Below are 25,429 nucleotides of genomic sequence, written 5' to 3' on the forward strand. Positions count from 1 at the left end.
TCTTCTGAATGCTCAGAAGAAGAGGGACTAGCTGCTACTTTGGGGAGATATCAATGCCCACCTGGCATCCAAGATAGCGGACTGGAGTGTCCCTCGGCATCCACCGAAAAGCCTTAACTGGACGCCAAGTCGGGCGGGTGGAGAGCCTACCCAAAAACCACACGACTTGTGCCAGTTGATCTACACTCCTGACGCGCGACAAAAGATCTCTATTGCCTTTGTGAATCTCTGGAGATTCCCTAGATCTTCGGATAAGTACGTTGCTGTGTCATCTACAAACTTTGAGTCCAGCAACTCCTCTTGAGTACCGATGGGAAGACGCAATCTCTAGAGGCCCATCTCCTGAGCTGAGAGAAAACTGCTCATGGCCTCGGTCACAAATAGGAAGAGGTATGGTGCCAATCGACAACCCTACCGGATCAAGCGAGAAAGGGAGTTATGTCACCTCGGGCTCCCTGAATGAGAACCTGTCTATGAGAGGCCGAGTAGAGACCTCAAACACCGCGGATCCACTCCACTAGGAACCCCATCCGGTACATTGTGCCCTCCACAAAACCCTAGTCAACTCTATCAAAGGCTTTCTCAAAATCTAGGAGGAGCACAATGAGGTCCTGTTGCCGCATCTTGGCCGAAGCTGTCACCTCCCAGAAAGTGAAGATGATGTCCAAAATGCTCCAATCCTGAATCATGGATCAAGTCGGGGAGGAAAGACTAAAGTCTCTGGCTGATGGCCTTGGCCAAAATCTTGTAGGCAGTCCCAAGGAGAGTGATGGGTCTCCACTGCCGAATCTTCAATTTGTCACCACCCTCCGTAGGAATCAAGTAAATCAAACCCTCCGAGAGTCTCTCTAGCATGGCGCCTGTAGTCATAATCTCATTGAAGCCTGCTCAAATGCCGCCTTCCATGAGATCCCAAAGGCGAAGAAAAAAGGAAACTGGAAGACCGTCTGCCCCGGGCATTTGCCCCAAGGAAGAGCCGTGAAGGCCTCTGCTGTGAAGGGCGTCAATAAGAAGGTCCGGAGAGCGGGGGGGACCACCTCTCTCGTGTGTTGCCAGACTCTCTCGCGCATCCAACACCTGTGAGGATAATGGGGCACCTGTGAGGGGAGACCTGAAAAAATCCGTTACAATGGCTCTCACATGGGGGGGTGGGGGGGGGGGGGGGTTCAGAAACAATAGCTCCATCCCGACCTCGCAGCCTACGAATACCCTCTCTCCACCTGTGAGGGCCTACAATCTCAAAAAAATCCCCAATGACTATCTCCGGCCTGGGTCCAAAAGGAAGCTCTGGCATGGTATCTATACTCCATCCTCCTCTCCTCTATGGATCTAATCTATGTACGGGCAACAAGCAACTGACTCACAATCCATAGGCTATCGGGGAACTCTCTTGAAGACGTTAGAGAGAAGTAAGACCCCGGCGAATGCTCCTCTCCTACTCATCCAATCCCTCCAATATGCTCTGTGCTGTCTCCACAACAATAAGCTATTGGTGGTCTCGCTGAGGCCCGCATCCAAGGTGCGTGCGGCAGAACCTAAGAGGAAGTTCAGTCCCTCCCATATTTACTCTATCATGCTCTGCAGATCTCACAGTCCTATACGAGGCTGTCTGGAATCCTACTGCTCAAGTGCATGTCCTGCTTCTAGGGGTCCTCCAAAGACAAAAGAACCGAAGCATGATCAGAGAAAGTAGTGCCCGCCAAGATACCAATCATGCCCCCACGACCGCAAGCGCACTCATCCACATAGAATCTATCAAGTCAAGAAAGATTGGGGCCCGTGCTCCTCCTGTCAGACCGCGAGAAGCACAGACTCCCAAGGCTGCACCCAAGCTTTGGCAAGTGCCAAGGGTCCTGTTACGTGCCAAGATCAACTCCTCCCAAGCAAAGTACTATGAGCCTAAGACTGTAGCCATGCCTCCTTCGGGTTTGTCCTCTGCTGACTCTATCATGTTAAAAGTCCCCACCCATGCACCAAAAGTCAGCCTGAGGGAGGGACTGACGAACCGTACTCCAGAAGGTGGCTCTGCCTGCAACGATGTTCGGGGCATAAACATTGAGGAAGCCCACACAATCCTCTCCAATCCCAATGGTAACCCACTGAGTTCGCAGTGACTATGACACCTCAGCCAACCATTACTGGCAAGAGCTGCGTATCCCCCTACATCCCGGACGGGCCAAAAGAGGGAGACCAAAAAATGATTCCTGCCTGGTAAAATCTTTCCACAGTGAGGGGTACGCCCCTCGGAAAGATATTGCTCTTGGATGAAAAGAATGTCCATGGGTCCGCCGATTGCTGCTATGTGGAGCTCTCCTCTAAGGATGCCTCGCCTCTGAAAGCACTGAGGCCCCCACAAACCCTAAATGTTCCATGAGGCAATCCACATATCAATCTCTATCGGAGGCAGAACTATCGGAACTACCCTCCACTCAAAGTGTCTTGGGCATGGGTTTCGACAGGGAGTAGTCACAGTCAGTCCTGGAACGAAGGCACGCCAGGTGGGCGCGGATCCTATCCTCCATATGGCGCCACTCTGTCTGAGCTCAAGAGTACGCATAATCTGAACTCCATCGGTCGCAATGTAGGTAACTTAAGGGGTACAACAACTGAGATATGAAGGAACACAAAGAGCAGCACCTCCAAACTGGAGGACACCACCTCCCCGTCCTCATCTCTATGGCTTGAGGCTCCCAGCTCCATCTGAGCCAAGGGCCAAAGATGGGTGAGCACATCGGTGATGCACAAATCATGAAGATGGTACGAAAGCTCCACTGCCTACCCCTGGATGGCGGCAGCCACCGACTCCGAATCCCACTCCATCCCCAAGGCTGCAGTCAAGGGAAAGGAGAAGATCATCGTGCCACTCTAGCGTGGATGGCCTAGAATAATGGAACACCACACAGATCCAAATGGGAGCAACTGTCTCCTCGAAAATATCAGTTCCTTCGACAGGGAGACATCAGACCAAACTGTAATCCACTGGTAGCCCCAAGATCCTAGGTGGGCCACCTGGCGACTCTAGCGGGAGAGCCCTCATTGGGGAGGTGGCGATGGTCATCTCTACCGGCTCTAAGAAACAATGGATGAATTTGAGGACGGAACTCGCCAGTTGCCTCCGCTCCGGATTAGGCGCAGCCAAAGGGCGGCGGGAATGCTCAAGAAAGGCAGGAGGAGGGGGGAGTGTGGCTCATAAGAAGAGGATAGGGCAAGGGCGATTGCTATGGGGAGAGTCAGAGGCCAAGGTTGGGGACGAGGAGGGGGGAGGGGGGAGGAGAGGGGGATGGGGATGGGGAAGCTGGGAAGAGGGAGATGGAAGCGGCTAAGAGTGATCCGTTGGAGAGGGAGGGTGCGGGGAAGTGCTCGTCGCCGCAAGCTCAATTGGGCCAGCTGGCCTCCCTGGAATCTAAGAAATCTCATCGGGATAATAGTCTCCAAACCGAAGGGGGCGGAGGAGGGATCCTCAAAGTGTCGCCGGGGGGGGGGGGGGGGGGGGGGGGGGGGGGGGGGGGGTGGATGCTGTGATAATTGCTCGGAATGGTTCTCTAACAAAATCAAACCCTCCTGTACTCTGCGAGCCTGGTGCGCACGGCGTCGCCGCTCAGCTCTGGAAGTCGGCCACTCTCCATCAGCAACAGTGTCGTCCGCATACGGGTCATGGTGCTCTGCTACCTGAGGGTCTGCATCTCTCTCGGCTCCCTAAGGATGATCTGAGCTGGGACCATGTGGGGGGGGGGGGGGGGGGGGGGGGGGGGGGGGGGGGGGGGGGGCACTGGAGACGGTCTCTTGGACTGGTGACCAGGACAAGCTCTAGCAAGATGTCCCATCTACTTGCATATGAAGCATTGGCGTGGGAGGCCTGAGTACTCTACTCTCTACAGAATGGGGTCTCCCTGGATGCAAGGAAGGGATATGATGTGAGGCACTGTCTCGGGCGAGGCAACACTGATACAAAGGGATGGAATCCCGGCCGCCCGTGCAAGGGCCAAAGCAACAGTAGGGGGGACTCCATCACTCTTCCAATGGCTCCACCAATCACCGGGAGAAGAGGAAGGTATTCTTTCCTGAGGCCTGGGAAGCAAAATGTCACAGCAAAGCTTGAAACGCCAGCCATTGGATAGTCGAAGCCGTGCTGCCACCTCGCAAAGAAGGCCTGGGCCATACACAATGCAACGTGGCTCAATTGCACGACTCTATCAGACGCCACTGGCGAGTCAGACGCGACCTGGTAGTAGCCGTGCCCCAAAGGATGAATATCGGTGATCTTTACACGCGCTCCAAGGAGGCTAGCCTGTAGAAGGTCCTTGAGTTGTCCGTGCATCGGAGAATCTTGCACACCAGAGTGGAGGCCTATAGGGATGCAACTGTCGAAGTGAGGAGCTGGAGGTCCACTTCTGAGAATGATAGGCAAGCGACGGCGGCCTCGGTCGTGGATGACGGGGCGACTGCCATGGAGTCCTCCTAGGGGGCGCAGACCAAAAGAGGACGAAGCTTGCCCGAAAATAAAGCAGCCCACGAACTGAGAAGCTGCCTACAGAATGGGGAAGGGGAGAGGCGAAAGAAGCCGAGACCAAAGGAAAACACAAGAGGGGGGAGCGTGCTGGAGGGGAAGAGTGGGTAAAAAGGAGGGGAGGGGGGGGGAGGAAATGCGAGCTGGGGGCAGCTAGGCGGGGCTGCGAAGAACAGGGGGGAGGGGGGTGGGGAGGCGAATAGAGGGGGGGAGAGGGGGGCAAAGCCGCGAAGGGGGGGGGGGGGGGGGGGGGGGGGGGCGCGACTGCCGGCAGGAAGCAGGACGAGGGGAGAGGCACTCACAGCTGCTCAACGATGATGTCTTTCTATTTTAGATCATCATCTCCTACGAGGGATAACGATCTTTACACGCTACATTGTGTTTTTGCACGTCAGCAACCTGTATTTTGATGCTTTGGTGACAGTCCATGCGTGTGATGCACTGGCGAGAGTCTGGATGTCACGCTGTCCACACAGCTCTTGATAATAAATGCTAGGGCGAATGCATCCTTACCTGCCCAAGCCTGCCATTCCACCCCTTCTAGCTATTAAGAAGACCTGCAGTCACTTCCCAGTAGTCATGAGCCAGTAACAGGATAATTAGCCTCAAGAGAGAAGGCAGCTGAGAAGCTGCCTCATATTCAACTAAAAGACTCACTGCGTCAATCAGAGCTGCAAAGTATTCGGCCTATGTTCTCATACCATGTGGCCACAGACTAAAAAAGCGTTGCAGAAATAATGTGGAATTATGTAGCAAATACAAGCCCCAAGAAGGGGAATTGTAGTGGAAAAAGTACAGCATAAACTTGAAGATAACACTTGCACAAAAAATTGCCAGTTAGTTCTAAAAAGAAATAGATTACAATAACCTTGAAAGTTTGTTGCAAAACTGCACACGAGTCTGATGTCTCTCCTTCACTTGTGTGGATTTGTGTCCTTTCACAGAACGATTAGAAGGGGAGAGGTGCCTTTTTAAAGGGCAGCAGGGGCAGTTTTCTTAACCTCCTCAGTAAGGCACATCCTTAAATCCCCTCAGTAAGGCAGTTCCGTGACCTCCTCAATAAGGCGGTTACTTACTTCACGGGTTGACCTTTCCTCCCTCCAAGGGCTCCCCCCCAAAATCTCGCCTTGAATCTAGAATGCACCTGACCTTTACTTAGAAAAAGTACTACACCATGCCTTACGCCTAATGGTGCATGCCTCCACGGAGGCCATGCATCGTGCCATCCTCGGGCATCCAAAGTCATATCTTGAGTCCAAAAGCTCAAAATATTGAGGACAAAAAGCGAAACAGAAACTCAGGACTTCAGCACATGAGCTGTTCCATCTACCTCAAAAACCACTGCTGTAGCCTCTCCTCCTACCCTGGGGGGATACTAGAAGAGGGCTGGTTTGAGCTCTTCCAAGTGCACGGTAAGCTAGTAGCAACTTCACTGAGGTAAAAGATCATGGCAAACGTGAAGATCCATCCGTGTGTTTGTAGCCAGAGGCCACCAGCAGAGGGAATGCAGCGTCATTGTGAGTAATGCAAGCACCTAGAAAATCCTTCCTGGCTCCTCTCCTAAATAAAGGACACGAACAGCTCTGTTCTAGATCTTCACATCAATGATGCCAAGGCCTCCCTGTGTGGAGGCGAGATGGTGGGAGACCTTCACTCTGACCACATGGCTAACATCCTCTCTTGACTCTCCATACGAATGAGTGAGGGATGGTGCTGTATTTTACTGAAACCTTAGAAAGGGTTAGGGCAAAATGAAGAGCAAGCCATTTAGATGAGCATCTCTGTGTGTGGTCATTCTCAACGTACGCATGTGACAGCCTAAAGTGCGCGTGTAAAACTGGGGCATGCAAAAAAGGAAAAAAATATCATTTCTCACACGCATCCTCTCTTCCACAGTGGATCAGTCCCCCCCCCCCCCCCAAACAACCCTCAGTCCCCAACATCTTTTGGTTCCCTGGCAGCCTAGAATTTATAAGAAGTTTTTAAATATCATTAGCCCCTTACAGATTAAGACAGCCAAACCCAAGAGAAAACTCACCAAGCGATTACTCCAATAGCACCACGGAGCATAGAAATTCACAACAAAAATCGGGAACCTGCAAAAATGAGTAAAAGGATCACCATTCCAAAGAAAAAAGATGCATTATATGTTCATAAAATTAGCACACTTCCATTCTGCTTTTAGAGTTAGTGGAGGAAAATCAGAAACAGTGAATGGCTCCTAATCAACTAATTCATTCACTTTTCTCTTTAGCCTTCTGTTACCATTACCTCACTCTCCTACATGATTTCAGAATCTAAAAGCAATGTCCCGACTATTTCATACAAGTTCATGGACCTTTCCTCAGCAAGGCCAAAAGAGACAGAAAAGCCCTATTTGCATGTGTCAACTGCAGTCAACATGTCCAGACCTGTAGAGGGGACCCCATCCTATCAAAGCCCATGTTGATCAAGAAACAAATTCTCCTCTCTACAACTTCGACGCAACTATATCAACCCCCCATATGCTGGCCGCAAAAAAAGAAAGAAAAAAAAGAAATCAAGATTGCCATCTCAACCATAATTGTCTTCAACTCAGTTGAAGCGATAACCCGGTTATTGGTCTTCCAAATCTCAAAAAGCTTTCAAAACTTTGGGAAGCATGCTTAGAAGGCAAGTAGCACCAGAAATGGTTTCATAAAGGCTAAGCTTACGAGAGATGTGCTTGATATCATTCATACAGACATCAGTGGGCCTACCCCTTTAGGCAAGGGATCTCTATTATGTTTTGTTTGTTGTTAATTCTAGAAAATTTAGATGTACATCTGCCATTAGTTTCCATGTAAGCTCATTAAAAACAAGCGGGTAAAGAAAAAAATACACCAAATGTATTACAGTCATAGTCGAGAGGCATGTGAAGAAACATGAATGGCCAGGTAAACCATGATGTTTGATGGAGTTGTTGGTAGCATTTGGAGTTGGAAAATCAGAAGGTTTTTAAGCACGCCATTGTATACAGTAGTGGCTGTCTTCACCAAGTTTCACAAAGTAACATAAAGCTATTAATCACCAAGAGATTACATATAAGCTAAGCTCTCACACACTCTAACGAGTGTGCATATGCTACATATATAGGCCACCAAGTGGCAAGAAGAAGGTGCGTAGATCCACAATCTCCTTCACCTCTTCTACATCTACTCCACCTCCCCTAGATCAATGGGAGGTGCCTAGGATTAGGGGGATTTCACCTAGAGTTTCACTAAGCCTACTCTAGTAAATTAAGACCCTAATAACCTTAGACATATGCAACCTTCACTAAGACTCACACTAAGGGTTTATGGATGCTAGATCACCCATATTTCTCAACATAAATATGGGCTGAAACATGTGACAAGTTGTTCACTATAGTGTATGCTAGTGAAGTGTTAATTTATATGATTTAAGATCATGCTAAGGTCTATAATTTTTAGAGTAATGACTAGGAAAGAAGTATTTACGAATTGGAAGAAAGTTAGAGAGAGAAAGCTAGAGATAGAGAAAGACTACATAATGCTAAAACATCACCCATGAGACTTAGATAAGTAATTCAATGGGTTTATGGGTTGAAATTTGACATTTTTGGAGATAAGACATAAGAAGTCGCGCAGGGCTGAAATCCCTCACCTAGTCCTTGATCACGTGATATTTGTCATGGATTCACAACTCATTGATTTGCTTCTCAGCATGAAGGCATCCATGAACATGCACGTGGCTAAAATGGAGGCTATATCTGCACATCTAGACAAGATGGAGTCGGCACCTTGAGCACCTAGTAGTCCGGATCTAGAATCTACAGGGCCCGTGCTTCGGAGCAAGTGTTGGACGATTCCGAGGACGAAGTGGCAAAACTTTTTAGAGGAGGATTTTTCACTCCTTTGGATGTAGGCAAGGATGTATTGAATGAGCTTCGCTCCCAGTCCACCAGCAGTCGTCATTCCACACCTGCACGCGTAGTCGGAGGAGAGACGTTGTTCGTGTCATCAATGGTCTCCTCCGCGGAGTCCCTCCACACCGGATTCCCCCGACAATTCCCACTCATCTTCCCTGGCTCGACATCGGGGGACTACCAGTTTGCCGAATTCTTCCTCCATGCCTTGTGAGGAATTGAAGCTTCTGAAGTTTGAACTAAGAGTGCAAGAGGGAGAGAGAAGAGGGAAAAGACAAGTACACCCGATTGGGTCCCAAATACCTTCTAAAGGGCTCCCACCAAGGATTGGTGTATTTGCTTTATTGAATGACGTAAAAGGCCGACTCCTTGGAGACCTTACTTGGCTAGAAACCTGAAGATGACCTATTCTTGATCTTCAATTTCACCTTGCATTAGCCTCCCTTTGGCCGTCTTGGCCCTTGGATCTTCAGCACTTGTGAATAATGAGATGAATAAATCCCTATGCTACCTATTACTTATATATGACTCCCATCTGCTGGTCGGTTTTGTTGGAATTATTCACATTATTTGGAATTTATGGATTTATTTAATGGATATTTATTTTATATGCAATCGAGATTGATCACCTCTAACTTGTCACATATTTTTAGCTTATATTGTGAATGTCAGTGCAGATCAGTAGCAGGGTTAGTGTGCGGGATATACATATGACTCCCATCTGCTGGTCGGTTTGTTGGAATTATTCACATTATTTGGAATTTATGGATTTATTTAATGGATATTTATTTTATATGCAATCGAGATTGATCACCTCTAACTTGTCACATATTTTTAGCTTATATTGTGAATGTCAGTGCAGATCAGTAGCAGGGTTAGTGTGCGGGATATACATGGATCCATTGGGCTTGCTTCAACGGAAATCTATTAACGCATAGTGCGTGGTGATTATTTATTCGACAGTGGCAGTGATATTTTATGTGCACATTAGTGTGCAACATTTTGATATACGTTAGTTCTATTTTATGAGTGAACCTTAGAGTGTTCACACTTTTGTATTTAGGCTTATGCAAGCCCAATGTGGAGATCCGTATTTTTTGCTGCATGTATTTTTGGCTCTTGCTTTTTGTACAAGGAAATATATTTAAATACACCATGAAGAGAATGTGAGCCACTCTCATGGTGGGGGAAATTTAACCCATTCTTGTGTCACGTGCATAGCTTTCTTCTATTTTAAGCTTGTGTATTTCTTTCAAGTTGATTTTTAATAGAGGGCCAACCGTGAGCTTCCAATATTGGTATCAGAGCCAGAGAGCCAAGGAACACAGAATTGTGCGGCGTACTTTTCTTGTCAAATTTTTTTTTTTTTAAAGTTGTGTATTGGGCACTCAGACGGCCCCAAGACTTCTGTCCTTTGCGTGAAGGTGAGAACCGCCGGCACGGAACCCGAGAGCGACACCAGTTGTCAGAGCGTAGCATGTCTATCGTCTACAGTGCACACTACTTCAATGGATAGCGCACCGGCCACCGGAAAGCAAACAACACCGACGGCTAGCAAGTACACCCAACACCGCCAGCACACCGGCGAGCATAAGAGGCAGTTAATACAGCCGACCGCAAGCACCGGCAACAAGCCCAACCACCAGCAACAACACCGACAAGAAGCGTCGGCAACAACAACGGGCGGCTGCACGAGAAGACTCCGACAGACGGACGGGCACAGCGCGACCGGCGACTCACACCTCCCCACACACCAACGTGGGTGTCTCTTAAGAGACAAAGGCAAATAGGTGATTCTTCTCCCCTTTATACCCGGGTTTTTCTTTCCATTCAACACTATATAGGACTAATAGAAGGTTGTGTGGCGCTTTCTGGTGAGCTGTGAGAAGAGAAGAAGTAGAAGGAGAGCAAAAGAGAAGAGAAGAGAAGAAGAAAGAGAAGGAGAGAGAAGAAGTAGAGAGAGAAGAGAAAAGGAAAAAAGAAGACGAGAGAGAGAGAGAAAAAAGAAGAAGTAGAAAAAGTATCCCAAAAAAAAACATATATATATATATATATCTTTTGAAAGGAGAGAGATATTTTTTTCCAATCTTTGTTTCTGCTCCATCCTTGATTTCTACCAAGCATCTATAGCCATGGATTCTGATGTGATAACACTCAACCACCAATCATTTCGAATGTGTCACCTCTTCCCGTTCCTACTTTGGAGGAGCACATTCTTCAACTCGAGATGCAACTTGAAGAACAACGCAAACGCCAACGTGGTCATGAGGAATCTCCTGATGCCATGCCTCCTGAAGATGATCGTTTGAGCAAGATTCTCAAATCCGTTTTCGACTCACAACGGACTCACAAGGACTCCAAGATCAGCCGTCGCGCATTCACATTCTCCAAATTTGACGGTAAAAGGATGGTCATCTAGTTCTTTCTTGTACTATGGATTTCACACATAATGGTACTCTCATGCAATTAGTTGGTGATCGTTCTCTTGAGATGTATCCATTATTATCCTATACCCAAGCTAAACGTGCACTTCGGAAACAATCACGCATACATGATTTTAGTTAATGAAGTGTAAGTATGAAAATAATCTCACTCCCTCTCAGCAAGCATTCATGGCTAAGTTTCAGGATTGTTTTGTAGATGATTTGCCTCCTACCTTACCTCTTTCACGTCCTGAAGGCCATACTATAGATTATTCTAGGTAGCCAACCACCTCATAGAGCTCCTTATCGTACAAATCCTCTTTAACAAAAAGAAATAGAATGCCAAATTAGAGAATTATTAGACAAGAAACTTATTCGACCTAGTAGTTCTCCTTTTGGTGCACTTGTTCTTCTTGTTGAAAAGAAAAATATGACTTACCGCATGTGTATTGATTATAGAGCTCTCAATAAGGTCACAGTTAAGAAAAGATATCCCATCCCTCGTGTTGATGATTTGCTAGACAAGCTTAAAGATGCATCTCTCTTTAGTAAAATTGATTTGAAATCTGAATATCATCAAATTCGAATGACTAGTGCTGACATTTATAAAACTGCTTTTCGTACTCAAACTGGTCATTATGAATTTTTGGTTATGCCTTTTGGTCTAACCAATGCACTTGCTACTTTTCCACGCATGATGAATCGTATATTTCTTAACCATCAGAATTGCGTCATTGTTTTCTTTGATGATTTGCTTGTCTTTAGTAAGAATCATGCAGAACATGAAGAGCATCTTGCATTAGTATTTAATCTTCTTAAAGAAAATCAACTTTATGCTAATCTGGATAAAAGTCTCTTTTTCCAAGATGAAATTGAGTACTTAAGGCCACATTATTTCAGGTGAAGGTATCAAAGTTGATCCAAAAAAGGTAAAAGTCATTGAGACTTGACCTACACCAACATGTGTTAAAGAAATTAGATCTTTTCTTGGTTTGTCTGGTTTTTATAGGAAGTTTGTTCGTAATTTCTCATTGATAGCACTTCCTTTGACAATGTTGCTTAAGAAAGGTCTAGTTTTTTGATAGCATGACAGCCAACAAAAATCATTTGATAGACTAAAATATTTGCTGACTCGTGCCCCTATCTTCCAACTTCTAGACTTTACTCGACCATTCTTCCTATGTGTCACTGATGCTAGTGGCTCAGGAATCGGTGCAGTTCTCATGCAAGATGGACACCCTTGGGCTTATGAGAGTAGGAAATTGACACCTTCTGAACTTTCATATAGTACATACAACAAGGAATTATTAGCAGTTGTCCATGCCTTATGCATGTGGAAACATTATCGTATGGGTTCTCAGTTTATGATTAAGACCGACCAACAAAGTATTAAATATCTTCTTAATCAACCTCTTATCTCAAACCGCCATATTAAATGGACATCTTTTATTCAGAGTTTTCATCCTCTTATCCAATATCAACCTGGTAAAGTGAATGTAGTGACTGATGCACTTAGTCGACGACCTTCTATTTCTAACATTTCAGTGCTTAACATTCATTCTTTGCATGATATGCATGACTCATATGTTACAGATCCTGATTTTTTTGATGTTTGAAATAAGTTAGAAACTAATAATTGGTTACCTCTTCATGATTATGCATATAATGATGGTTTCATTTTCTTTCAAAAGCGTTTATGCATTACACTTCCTTATAGATTTGAATCTCAGTGGATTCCAGACCATGCCCTTGCTACACACTCTGCCCTGATCGACTCCTTTCACAAACAGTTGCAGTGAATTTTACACTTGGTATTGAGACCGGTGTAATCGTGTGAAGGTCACCGATTTGAAATATCACACGATTAGCAGTTTATTTTGGTATTTGGCATTGGTATGTGTGAAGGTCACCGATTTGAGATATCACACATGATAATTTTTCCGTGCAAAGGTCACTGAATTAAGGTATTGCACGAGGTTTTGATATTATGGATTTTTGTGATGGATATTTATTTATCTCTATTTTCTTTCATGCAAAGGTCACCGAATTGAGGTATTGCACGTAGTTGTGTAAATATGCAAAGGTACCGACTTTGAGGTATTGCATGTTTAGCAACTGAGAACAGATGCTTTTCACTAAGGAGGAATGTCGGAATTATTCACATTATTTGGAATTTATGGATTTATTTGATGGATATTTATTTTATGTGCAATCGAGACTGATCACCTCTAACTTGTCACATATTTTGAGTTTATATTGTGAATGTCAGTGCAAATCAGTAGGGTTAGTGTGCGGGATATGCATGGATCCATTGGGCTTGCTTCAACGGAAATCTATTGACGCATGGCGCGTGGCGATTATTTATTCGACAATGGCAGTGATATTTTGTGCACATTAGTGTGCAACATTTTGATATACATTAGTTGTTCACCTGTATTTAGGCTTATGCAAGCCCAATGTGGAGATCCATATTTTTGCCTACATGTATTTTTGGCTCTTCCTTTTTGTACAAGGAAATATATTTAAATACACTATGAAGAGGACGTGAGCCACTCTCATGGTGGGGGAAATTTAACCCATTCTTGTGTCGCGTGCATAGCTTTCTTCTATTTTAAGCTTGTGTATTTCTTTCAAGTGGATTTTTAATAGAGAGCCAACCGTGAGCTTCCAATAGGTTTGCAGCAGAGGCTGTCGTCCTGTTCCTGAAGTCCCACGACCTGAATAAAGACCCAATAAAAGACGCCTTTCACACGTGTGGTTAAAGGGACTGGCCGACTGGCTCTGATGCTTGGAGGTGACCTCCATAGAAAAGCCAACCATCATGTATCAAGAAGTGGCATGGTCTTGTGGCGTCCAATGCATGTTCCCACTAAGTACCGAATTCCACAGCCGACTCGCTCTGTTGCTTGGAGGTAACCTTTATAGAAAAGCAAACCATCATGTTGTTAGAAGTCATCTCCTGTCTATTTGTATACACCAGGGCCTCTGTTGTGGGTGTGCCCGCCCGTATATTATTTTTCCACACTCCCCGTATTTTTTTCCTATTTTTCCCATTTTTTCCTAGTGGCTGGAGGGCTACCAGGTGATGCCAGGACCACTCTGAGGCTGGCCGACTGCATCTGTAGCAGTCGTGGGCTATCTGAGTGCTCGCCGACTTGATCTGTGCAGATGTGGGGACCAGATGCTGGCCGACTGCTGTTTTTCAGCAGTCGTGGACATTTTGTCAGTCGTGGGCCTCTTCCAGAGCTGGCCGACTGCCCTCATGGGCTTGTATATATTCCCCCCCATCCTCCTCCACTTTCTCATTCAGTTTCTTCGGGATCTTGTGTATAGAGAAGAGTTTACACACATCTCTCAGTGTTTCTTGTGCTGATTATTTTCTGCAGTCTACTTGCTCTTGTCTACCCAAGTTTGGATATCATTTCCGCTGCATATTCTGACATGGTATCAGAGCCCAAGATCTGCTAGAGCCTAGGGCTCTGATACCATGTCAGAATATGCAGCGGAAATGATATCCAAACTTGGGTAGACAAGAGCAAGTAGACTGCAGAAAATAATCAGCACAAGAAACACTGAGAGATGTGTGTAAACTCTTCTCTATACACAAGATCCCGAAGAAACTGAATGAGAAAGTGGAGGAGGATGGGGGGGAATATATACAAGCCCATGAGGGCAGTCGGCCAGCTCTGGAAGAGGCCCACGACTGACAAAATGTCCACGACTGCTGAAAAACAGCAGTCGGCCAGCATCTGGTCCCCACATCTGCATGGATCAAGTCGTGGGCTATCTGAGTGCTGGCCGACTTGATCTGTGCAGATGTGGGGACCAGATGCTGGCCGACTGCTGTTTTTCAGCAGTCGTGGACATTTTGTCAGTCGTGGGCCTCTTCCAGAGCTGGCCGACTGCCCTCATGGGCTTGTATATATTCCCCCCCATCCTCCTCCACTTTCTCATTCAGTTTCTTCGGGATCTTGTGTATAGAGAAGAGTTTACACACATCTCTCAGTGTTTCTTGTGCTGATTATTTTCTGCAGTCTACTTGCTCTTGTCTACCCAAGTTTGGATATCATTTCCGCTGCATATTCTGACATGGTATCAGAGCCCTAGGCTCTAGCAGATCTTGGGCGTTTTTCTGAGCAAGAGGGGGAGCAACAGGTTGCTGATCAGTGGACTGTTTCGGGCTGAACGGGAAGTGAAGGTGCAAGAGGAAGGCGGGCAGAGGGGCTGGACAGCCACTTGCATATATTCTGATTTTCAGATTTTTCCCACCCACCCACCCTTTCAGGTTACTCTTCGAGATGGCGGATTTACTCGAGATGGCAGAGAAGCACGTGAAGATTCCGACTCTCCCCACGTTCCCAGTGGATCGTCAGTTGGACGGGTCAAATTATGGCATCTGGAAGGTCATGATGGAGTCAGTTCTGGAGTCATATGATCTTGCTGATTTTATTATCAAAGGGGTGCCAAGGCCGGAAGCTGAGGAAGGGGAGGTTTTATCAGCGAGGAAGGACCGAGAGGCACAGGCACAAATGTGGGACCGTGTCAACGCCAGGGTCCGGTCATTTATATTCCTCAATTGCACACCACAGGTGATCAACCATGTGAAGCACATGACGCTGGCACGAGGCATATGGGAGCACTTGGCTTCTTTGTACAACAGGGTATCACCCATGAAGCGGATATCCTTGGAAGTGCAGATGCGGGTTATGAACCCTGCAAAGTCTTCGACGATGCGGGAACACATTAACAAGCTGCAGGCCCTTCAGCAGGAAGTCCTTCAAGCTGGGAAAGAGATATCGTCCGAAGATATGGCCATCACGTTACTTTCCCACTTGCCTGGTCAGTATTCCGCTTTCTATTCCTCGTTGATCACTAGTGGCAGGCTCAGCACCATTACTTGGGAGGAGCTTGTGCCAATGGTCTTGGACCAAGAGGAACGTTTCACGAACCCTCCTCACGGCGGAGGTTCGGAGGCCTTAACTGGCCAACGGTCGAAAGGCCGTAATACCAACAAGGGCAAAGGGAAGGCTTCACCAGATAAGTCTTCCGAGAAGAAGCCTGATCCAGAACGAGAGAAGCTGAAGGCCGAAAGATCTTGCAATGATTGTGGCGAGAAAGGCCACTACTGGAGGAAGTGCCCTAAGCGGACAGGGAAGAGTGCTGAGTCCTCAGCCTCAGCTGCGAAGACTCCGGCATTTGTGCACTTGGAGATGGTGGACTCCGATGATTCATCGTCTTCGAGCGAGGAGGCAGTTGGCTTCACCGCAAAGGATACTCGGGAATGGATTCTCGACAGTGGTGCTCCCAGGCACATGACTCCATCCCGTGACTTCTTCCTGGATCTGAAGCGGCAGTCAGGTCGTATCTTTATTGGTGATAACTCCACTATTCCGATTCATAGTGAGGGCCGGATGGAGATCATTCCCGACGGCAAGGGGGGCAAGCATGCTTCCCGTGTTCTTTATGTCCCTACTCTGGGCTTTCATCTTTTGTCAGTGCATGAGGTATGCAAGACTGGCTTTCGGGTGGAATTTGAGGAGCATTCAGTTGCTCTAAGGGACCGTGAGACAGGCAAAGTTGTTTGGGAAGGCGGTGTGGAGAACGGTATCTACAAACTCTCTGCACTCTCCTCACTGACAGGCTCTCAGGTCGGAGACTTGTGGCACTTTCGTTTTGGCCACTTAAATGTGGATGCTTTGCGGCGCGCCTTCCGGGACCAGATGGTGGTTGGCTTGCCAGATGTTGGTAGTAGGCAAGGACGCTGCAGTTCTTCCATACGTGGTAAGCAGCACAGGGAATCCTTTCCGAAGCAGGCTTCCAGGCGGGCTTCGAAACCTTTGGAGTTGATTCACACTGACTTGTGTGGACCACAGCAGATTCCATCCTTGGGAGGATCTCTCTACTTCATGCTGCTTGTTGATGATTGTACCAGATTCACGTGGGTCTACTTTCTTTCACAGAAGGACCAGGCTTTTGCTCGGTTCAAGGATTGGCACGTGATGGTGGAGAAAGAGTCTGGATTTCAGGTCAAGACTCTCAGGGCTGACAAAGGAGGGGAATTCTCCTCGACTGTATTCTTTCGGTTTTGTGCAGATCATGGCATCAAGAGGGAATTGGCCAATACCGGATCGCCTTCGGAGAATGGAGTTGTTGAACGTAAGAACAGGACTGTGGTGGAGATGGCGAGGACCATGCTGGAGAATCGAGATCTTCCTCGTCCACTTTGGGGTGAGGCTGTGGCGACAGCTGTCCATACCATTAACCGCTCTCCGACGACTTCTGTACCCCATATGACTCCATTTGAGGCATATTTTGGCAGGAAACCCGATGTCTCGCACTTCCGTGTCTTTGGGAGTGACGCGTATGTACATATTCCAAAGAAGCAGAGGGGGAAGCTTGACTCCAAGTCCCGCAAGCTGGTATTTGTGGGGTATAACTCTCTTTCCAAGGGATACAGGTTGTATGATCCAGAGAGGAACGAGACTGTTGTCAGCCGGGATGTGGTCTTTGACGAGCATGTTCCAGCATCCACTGTCGAGGAGCCGCCACTTCTTGGAGATCCAGAGTCTGATGATGATTCCCAGTCTATCACTCCAGTTGATCCACCTCAGTCATCACAAGAGGTTGAGCCCGCAGCTGGAGTTGAGCCCCCGCGACCACAGGAGGCTCCACGATCTGTTCGAGTACCTAGGTGGTTGATGGACACCCTTCGGGAGTCAGGTGTCACGGAGCTACCCTCCGAGTGGACCACAGAGGACGGCCCTCGAAGATCACATCGAGTTCGAGATAAAAGCAACACGGCGGAGCTTCTTCAGGTGAACTATGCTCTTATGTCTCGTATCATGCGGGATAAAGAGCCCACTTCCGTAAAGGAAGCCCTTTCACAGGATACTTGGAGGGAAGCCATGCAGGTGGAACTTGACGCCATCGAGAAGAACAACACTTGGGAGTTGGTACCGAGGCCGTCGAAGCGGTCAGTCATTGGTGTCAAATGGGTCTTTAAGACCAAGTACGCGGCTGATGGGTCGGTGGACAAACACAAAGCCAGGCTCGTGGCTAAGGGTTATGCTCAGCGGCCAGGCATCGACTACGAGGATACCTTTGCACCGACAGCGCGGATGACCACGATTCGGACCGTTCTTGCCCTTGCTTCTTCTCAGAGGTGGCCCGTGTACCAGATGGATGTAAAATCGGCGTTCCTTAATGGTGACCTGCAGGAGGAGGTGTACGTTGAGCAGCCTCCAGGCTTCATTGTTCCAGGATCGGAAGGGATGGTTTACAGGTTACGTAAGGCCTTGTATGGTCTTAAGCAGGCTCCGCGGGCTTGGAATCAGAAGATTGATTCCTTCTTTATTCGGACTGGATTCCAGAGATCGGTTGCAGATCCGAACCTGTATCTCTTTCGGGAACGCGGCATGGTCACACTCATCATCCTTTATGTGGATGATCTCATTCTCACCGGCGGTCATGTGGAGCACATCGGAGTGACGAAGGCTGCCTTGTCACAGGAGTTTGAGATGACCGACTTAGGCTTACTCCACTTCTTCTTGGGATTGGAGATCTGGCAGACCCAGAGGGGTTTTTTCGTCTCTCAGCAGCGGTATGTTCATGAGTTGCTTGAGGCCTTTGGGATGGAGAACTGCAAGCCTATTACTTCGCCGATGGACCCGAACACAAAGTTAACCGTTACAGATCCTTGTGAGCCAGTTGATGCCTCGCAGTACCGGAAGCTGGTTGGTTCATTGATCTGGTTGCTGAACACCAGATTGGACTTGAGCTTCTCCGTGGGGCTGTTGAGCTCTTTTATGCAGACGCCATTGAAGACTCATTGGGACGCAGGATTGCGGATCTTGCGGTATCTGCAGAGTACGAAGGATCTGGAACTCTTTTACACAGGAGGGAATGGAGTCAAGCTCCAAGGTTGGAGTGACTCAGATTGGGGAGGAGATCCAGACACGAGATCTACTTCAGGATACACTTTTACCCTCGGCTCAGGAGCGGTTTCTTGGAGCAGCAAGAAGCAGCCGACTATTGCCCTTTCTTCGACAGAGGCAGAGTATCGGGCTGCTTGTGGTGCTGCTTGTGAGGTTGTATGGCTGCGGAGGCTGCTTGGCGAGATGGGGTTTCCACAGAGGGAGCCCACAGTCATCCAGTGTGATAACCAGAGTTGTATAGCTATTGCTCGGAACCCGGTTTTCCATGCCCGGACCAAGCATATAGAGATACAGTATCACTTTGTTCGTGAGAAGATCTTGGCGGGTGACATCTTGCTACTTTATTGTTCGACGGAGGACAATGCGGCGGACCTCTTCACGAAGTCTCTACCTCAGGCTACGCTCAGGCGGCACTCCAGCTCCCTGGGGTTGGTTACACAGCCAGGAGCTGAGAGGGGGTGTTAGAAGTCATCTCCTGTCTATTTGTATACACCAGGGCCTCTGTTGTGGGTGTGCCCGCCCGTATATCATTTTTCCACACTCCCCGTATTTTTTCCCTATTTTTCCCATTTTTTCCTAGTGGCTGGAGGGCTGCCACGTGATGCCAGGACCACTCTGAGGCTGGCCGACTGCATCTGTAGCAGTCGTGGGCTATCTGAGTGCTGGCCGACTTGATCCGTGCAGATGTGGGGACCAGATGCTGGCCGACTGCTGTTTTTCAGCAGTCGTGGACATTTTGTCAGTCGTGGGCCTCTTCCAGAGCTGGCCGACTGCCCTCATGGGCTTGTATATATTCCCCCCCATCCTCCTCCACTTTCTCATTCAGTTTCTTCGGGATCTTGTGTATAGAGAAGAGTTTACACACATCTCTCAGTGTTTCTTGTGCTGATTATTTTCTGCAGTCTACTTGCTCTTGTCTACCCAAGTTTGGATATCATTTCCGCTGCATATTCTGACACATGTATCAAGAAGTAGCATGGTCCTATGGCGTCCAATGCATGTTCCCACTAAGTACTGAATTCCACAGAATCCACGTACTTGTCTTCACCTCGTCTAGTCTTGTACCAACAAGATCAATCCGTGTGGATTGGATGTGGGACACAGTTCCGTTCCTACTGAGGGCGTCGGTCATGCCACCAAATTATGGAAAATCTGGCTCCAACGGTGCTCTCGGTCACTCCAATTTGCACCTGGCATCGTCTGAAGCCAACTCAAAGCTTGGTGATCTATGCGAACCTCAAAGTCGCGCCCATAGAGGAAGTGCTTCCAATGCTTTAGGGCCTGTATCACCACGAGGAGCTCCCACACGGATTGATCTTGTACCAACAAGATCAATCCGTGTGGATTGGATGTGGGACACAGTTCCTTTCCTACTGAGGGCGTCGGTCATGCCACCAAATTATGGAAAATCTGGCTCCAACGGTGCTCTCGGTCACTCCAATTTGCACCTGGCATCGTCTGAAGCCAACTCAAAGCTTGGTGATCTATGCGAACCTCAAAGTCGCGCCCATAGAGGAAGTGCTTCCAATGCTTTACGGCCTGTATCACCACGAGGAGCTCCCGATCATAGACCATAGTTTTCTTTGGCAAGAATCAGCTTATGGGACATGTAAGCGACTGGATGCCCATTCTATTGTAAGACTGTTCCAATAGTGATGTTTACTCGCATCATCAACTAGAATGCGTCATCCCATGACGCTAGTGCTAAGCAAGAAGCCTCAAATAATGCAACCTTAAGATCTTTGAAAGCCTGTAATCCACGAGGAATCATGTGAATACGCTACCTCTGAGTCTTGACACCTTTAAGCAGATTAGTGAAAGTTGCCGAGACGTTAGAAAATTTGTCGATGTGGGTGAAATATGCCTGGCAAATACCCACAAACGACTGAATATCATAAGCGGTTTTTGGAGTCTCCCAATTTAGGATTTCGGCCACCTTTGTGGGATCTAATTGGATGCCTTCGGCACTAACTATGTATCCAAGGTAATGAACCTTGAAAAGATAAAACTCTTATTTTTTCTCATTGACATATAGCTCATTGCTTTCTAGCAATTTCATCACTTTCTCAACGTCAATGTCGTGTTGCTCTTATGTAGCTAAAAAAATCGGAACATCATCCAAGAAGATGAAGACACACTTGCCAATCAAGTCCTTGAACACATGCATCATCATGCACTTAAATGAAGCTGGGATGTTTGTTAGACCGAAGGACATGAGCTAATAGTGGGCCCGTTCAGTTCGGAATGCGGTTTTCAGAATGTCCCTATCCACAATTCGTACCTGATGGTACCCACTTTTTAGGTCAATCATCGAAAACATCTTAGCTCCATTGAGCCTTTCTAATGTGTAGTCAATTAGAGGCATCGGGAACTTGCTTTTGACTGTTATCTTATTGAGAGCATGATACTCCACGCAAAGTCGGGAGGATCTATCCTTCTTTTTGACAAAAGGATCAGGGCTTTCATTAAAATTCTTGTTGCTAAATTACATGCTAGACAAGGCCCTTTTGATCAAATTTGAATATGGTTGCTACTAGAAGCAAAGTTTGGAGCTGTTCTAGAATATTGTGCTTGGGTAATCACAACCTACTCTGCTGCAAGACTGACATCACCTTGAGCTACTATGCACTAGCAGACTAAAGATGGGGCCTTACCCCAGAAAGAGAATCTTCTTGCCTAGCTTGTGCTTGGGTGTTCCAGATAAAACATGCAATAATACCGTTATGAGACACTACAAACACCTCATACATGAGTAGCTGTTTGCAAGGAGCTGAACTAACTGTGAAAGGTGAATTGGGGTCACCAAAGCAACCAAAGCAAAAAGCATTGCTCAAGTGAACACAGTGATAGGAGGTCAAGGACAGGGAAAGTGATGATAAAGCATGAATTCAAGGTGATAAAGGTCAAAGAGCTCAACCAAGTAGGGAAGGGTTTAGGGCTTAGGGTCTCTCTATTGAGATCAAGCTCTGTATACCTTTAAAAATAGCATATTGAGAGGCAAGAACCCTTCTTTTTAAAGAGATTAATAAGTATATGTAGATAAACGCTAGGGTTCAAAACCTGGACCTGGTGTGGATTAAATGGTAGGACCAAATATTTGCAAGTCTGTAAGCCCTATTTTCCCCCACATTTCATCAAAAAGACCCAATCGTACACAAGGAAATCCCTTCAAAACTACATGCACTTCATACACTTTTTTTTCAGCTTTGAAATACTGGAATCTAGATGCATGCAAATTTGTATATATACTTATTTATTAACTTCTTTGTATTCATATTTATACGTTTATTCACACTTATATATGAGATGAGTTGAAAGCTTAAGCAATAAAGGGTTCATACTCTGCTGCAAAACTGTCAAAGTTTTCTGCTGTGAGAACAACAGCACCTTCACCAAGTTCCTCAAGAGACTCATAATGCTCATCCCCATGGCTTATAGGGTTTGGAAGTGGACCAGGATGAAATTGAGGGCCCACTCGATTCAACTTAGGGTCTATAGGAAACTTTCGCACTGTCTTCGTTATGTTGAACCTACTCTGCAAAGAAATGCCATATAAGGAACTTTCCAAGAACACAAGATTATCATCACAATTCAAAGATCCTGTACCTGTTATTTTGTATTGTAAATAACCAAAGACACAACAACAATTTCATGCAATTTTTAGACTGACATAAAAAATAAATACTCACTGTTCCCAATACATCGCTAACATCAACCGATGCAAATTCACAGGAGAGTGCTGGGAAACTGTAAGAGAAGGAAGAAAAAAGTAACATTTATTACATAAAGACTCACAAGCCACATGACACAAAGAGCTATTACAGAAAGCAAAATGATGTTATGCAACATGAAAGGAACATGTAAAATAACATCTAGCCAATACATTGGATCTTTTGAAATTCACAATAGCTTTCAAACTTCCCTCACAAGCACTTGATTTCAATGGTAAGCATATGTTTATAAAAATGTCCACAACAATCCTCCTAGAATTCAAATCGATCTACAATGTCTAAAATTTCTCAAGATCTCAACCTCGGGTTGGAATCTATCCACACCTCATGTTGAAATCTATCCGTAGGAATTCCCCGTCTTTACTTCCATCTAGCACAATGCTTGTAGTAGTTGCAATGCTGAGGTAATTGTTAAGCTCCTGCTCATCCAATACAAAGAAAATTACAATGGCAGTTGCCCCCACAATGGATTAACAAAAGCAAGAAAGTTCATCATAAGCCTGCTATACAACAAGAATATCTACTTCATGTTTTAAACCATATTTACAAAAATCCACATTCAAACACTCTGGCCGTACCATTCCAAATAAGAGAATCATGCACAATGCCGCCACAATGGACAATCCGGCCCCTGATAAAGTTGCTTCTGTCAAATCCCTTGGGATTTTCCTGCATTATGAAAAATAGTGTGTAAATTGTATAGTTAAGTTTGAAACAGACAACCCATGGTGGCCCCTTGCCCAAGTGGCTATCCTACCACACTGCCTAGCAGGGCACATGAGTTTGAACTCATACATTGATCAGCAATCTATATATATATGTATCAAGCTGGTTAGAAATGTTAGGTACGATACATACATTGATCAGAAATCTATATATATATGTATCAAGCTGGTTAGAAATGTTAGGTACGATACATACATTGGAGTATGAAAAGTACTGATAAGAAAAGGTACATTGAGTACGCCATTTTTTTTCTAGTTTGAATAGTATAAATATATATAAATTTTGGCATATTGAAAACAATTGTGTAGACATAATGCCTGCATGCTGCATGGGAAAGCATATGGGATGCATGGTTGAACATAGGGACCACCTAATACGGTCTAGGACAAATGGTTGAACATAGGAACCACTAATAAGGTCTAGGAAAAACATGAACTTGAAAATTTATATCGAAGCTTGGGCATTTTCTATGGTGTATGGAACACCCACTATGGTACGCATGAGGTACGCGAAGTACCGTAAGGATCAAGAGGTTTAGTACGAGTACGGAATGCAACTATGGTATGTATGCGTATATGTATATGCGTATATATATACATGTGTGTATACACATATCAGTGAAACGTCAGCAACAGCAGGCTGTCCACACGGTGGCCCGTTCAGGCTCACACCATAACCTCTTTTGAAGATGTTAACACCTACTACTTTATGCAGATGACATTATCCTCTTTTCAGATTCAGCCAAGGGGCTTCAAAGACAGTTTCTGCACATCCGCTTCAAAGTTTGCAGGTAGCAATGTGAGCTCCTTCGGCAATAGTGACTTCTAGCTCTAGCTCCTTCTGCAATAGTAACTCCTTTTGCCCGAAGATAAGCTTTAGCAGCTTCAACTCCTTCGGCTTCGGTGGCATGATCTTTGATGAAATCTTCAAACATTTGAGCCCTTTTATAGTCTTGTTCCTTCTTGGCTCTCCAAGCAAGGAATTCTTCATCTCTTGAGAAATCGTCTAAACTATTGAAAGTCTTGGTACTCTGATAATGTCATGGTTGCGGCCTCATGAGAAATGGATCGATGACCTTGGTTCCCGTCTTGAAGTCCTGGATCGGCCTCATAGTTGTTCCCTTCATTAGGCCCTTGATCTCCCTCTACTCTTAACATGGCTCTGTCACCCCAAGAAAGATTCCCTCCAGAGAAATTAGGCTCTGATACCACTGTAAGCCCAGCGGGGCGTGCCATGACAGATGTCCAAGAGATAGAGATAGAGAGAGAAAATAGATAAAGAGAGAGAGAGAGAGAGAGAAAGAAAGAGATATATTAAGCGTCTACTAAAGAACCAATGGGCCTATGAGACCAAAGTGATACAATAATGTCCATGGCATATCTCATCATGGAATGGAAAACAAAACAGAAAGAAAACATAAACATAGCTATCTCACCGGGGTGATAGGAAACTTTGCACAGTACACCACAGTGAGTGGGGAACAAAACCCACCCCCTTTCAGGAATTTATTCAAGAACAATCCACGGGCTTTTCAAGCCAGGACCAATACAATCAATACATACAGAGTCAAATAAGTTTGTCGATGCAGAGATCTGGATCGGAGTCGACGTCGAGGCACAAGATCTCTGATGCTGAGCACACCACATCGGGATGACCCACAAGAATCTCTCACTGGGCTAGTACCACTATCCAGTATCTGAATCAAATCCCAAGTCTAGTTGAAGTCCTGTAGTAAACTCAATGCCCAAACTAAAGTAGAACCACAAAAACCCCTCGAAAAAGTGAACACGAAGGCGAATCCACAGATGGCAATGGGGCACTTGTACCGCGAGGCGGAAATATGGGCAACTTGCCAAGTCGGTTTTCAAAGATTGGCACCCGCGGTTGCAAAAGATGGCACTGCCGGCGCTACTAGTGGTGCTGCCAGTGATGAAGATGGCACTGCTGGCGGCACTGTAAGCGGACCAAGTGGCTGAGAAGGACAAACAGCCAACGCAGAGCGACTGTGCATTGGCGCAACAACAGGAACAAGCGATGCAAAGCAGCTGGGCTGCGAGCGACAGAGGTGGCATAGTCTGGCTAAGACAGGCGGTGCAAGCAACGAAGATGCTGAGCAGGCAACGGAGCCAACTGAGCTACGCGCAGGCCGATGGATTAGCGGCACAGACTGGCTGAGACATGCAACGCAGTGGCACAGGCGATGG

At 46.5% G+C, this 25,429-nt stretch overlaps 1 protein-coding gene across 1 annotated transcript in view; it reads right to left on the bottom strand.

Moving 5' to 3' along the window:
* The window catches only part of LOC147640607 (protein disulfide isomerase-like 5-4), a 71,397-nt gene that overhangs the window by 40,538 nt on the left and 5,430 nt on the right, over window positions 1–25,429 (bottom strand). The window contains exons 2-6 of the mRNA XM_086813502.1: window positions 23,078–23,168; window positions 22,824–22,918; window positions 22,458–22,515; window positions 22,110–22,303; window positions 6,546–6,603 (exon numbers count right to left, since the gene is read on the bottom strand). Coding sequence (XP_086669628.1) covers window positions 6,546–6,603; window positions 22,110–22,303; window positions 22,458–22,515; window positions 22,824–22,918; window positions 23,078–23,168 — 496 coding nt within the window. The remainder of the gene's footprint in view (window positions 1–6,545; window positions 6,604–22,109; window positions 22,304–22,457; window positions 22,516–22,823; window positions 22,919–23,077; window positions 23,169–25,429) is intronic.

The sequence above is a fragment of the Cibotium barometz genome, chromosome 2 (genome assembly GCF_041138505.1).
Source record: "Cibotium barometz isolate CiBa-2024 chromosome 2, ASM4113850v1, whole genome shotgun sequence".
NCBI classification, from domain to species: domain Eukaryota; kingdom Viridiplantae; phylum Streptophyta; class Polypodiopsida; order Cyatheales; family Cibotiaceae; genus Cibotium; species Cibotium barometz.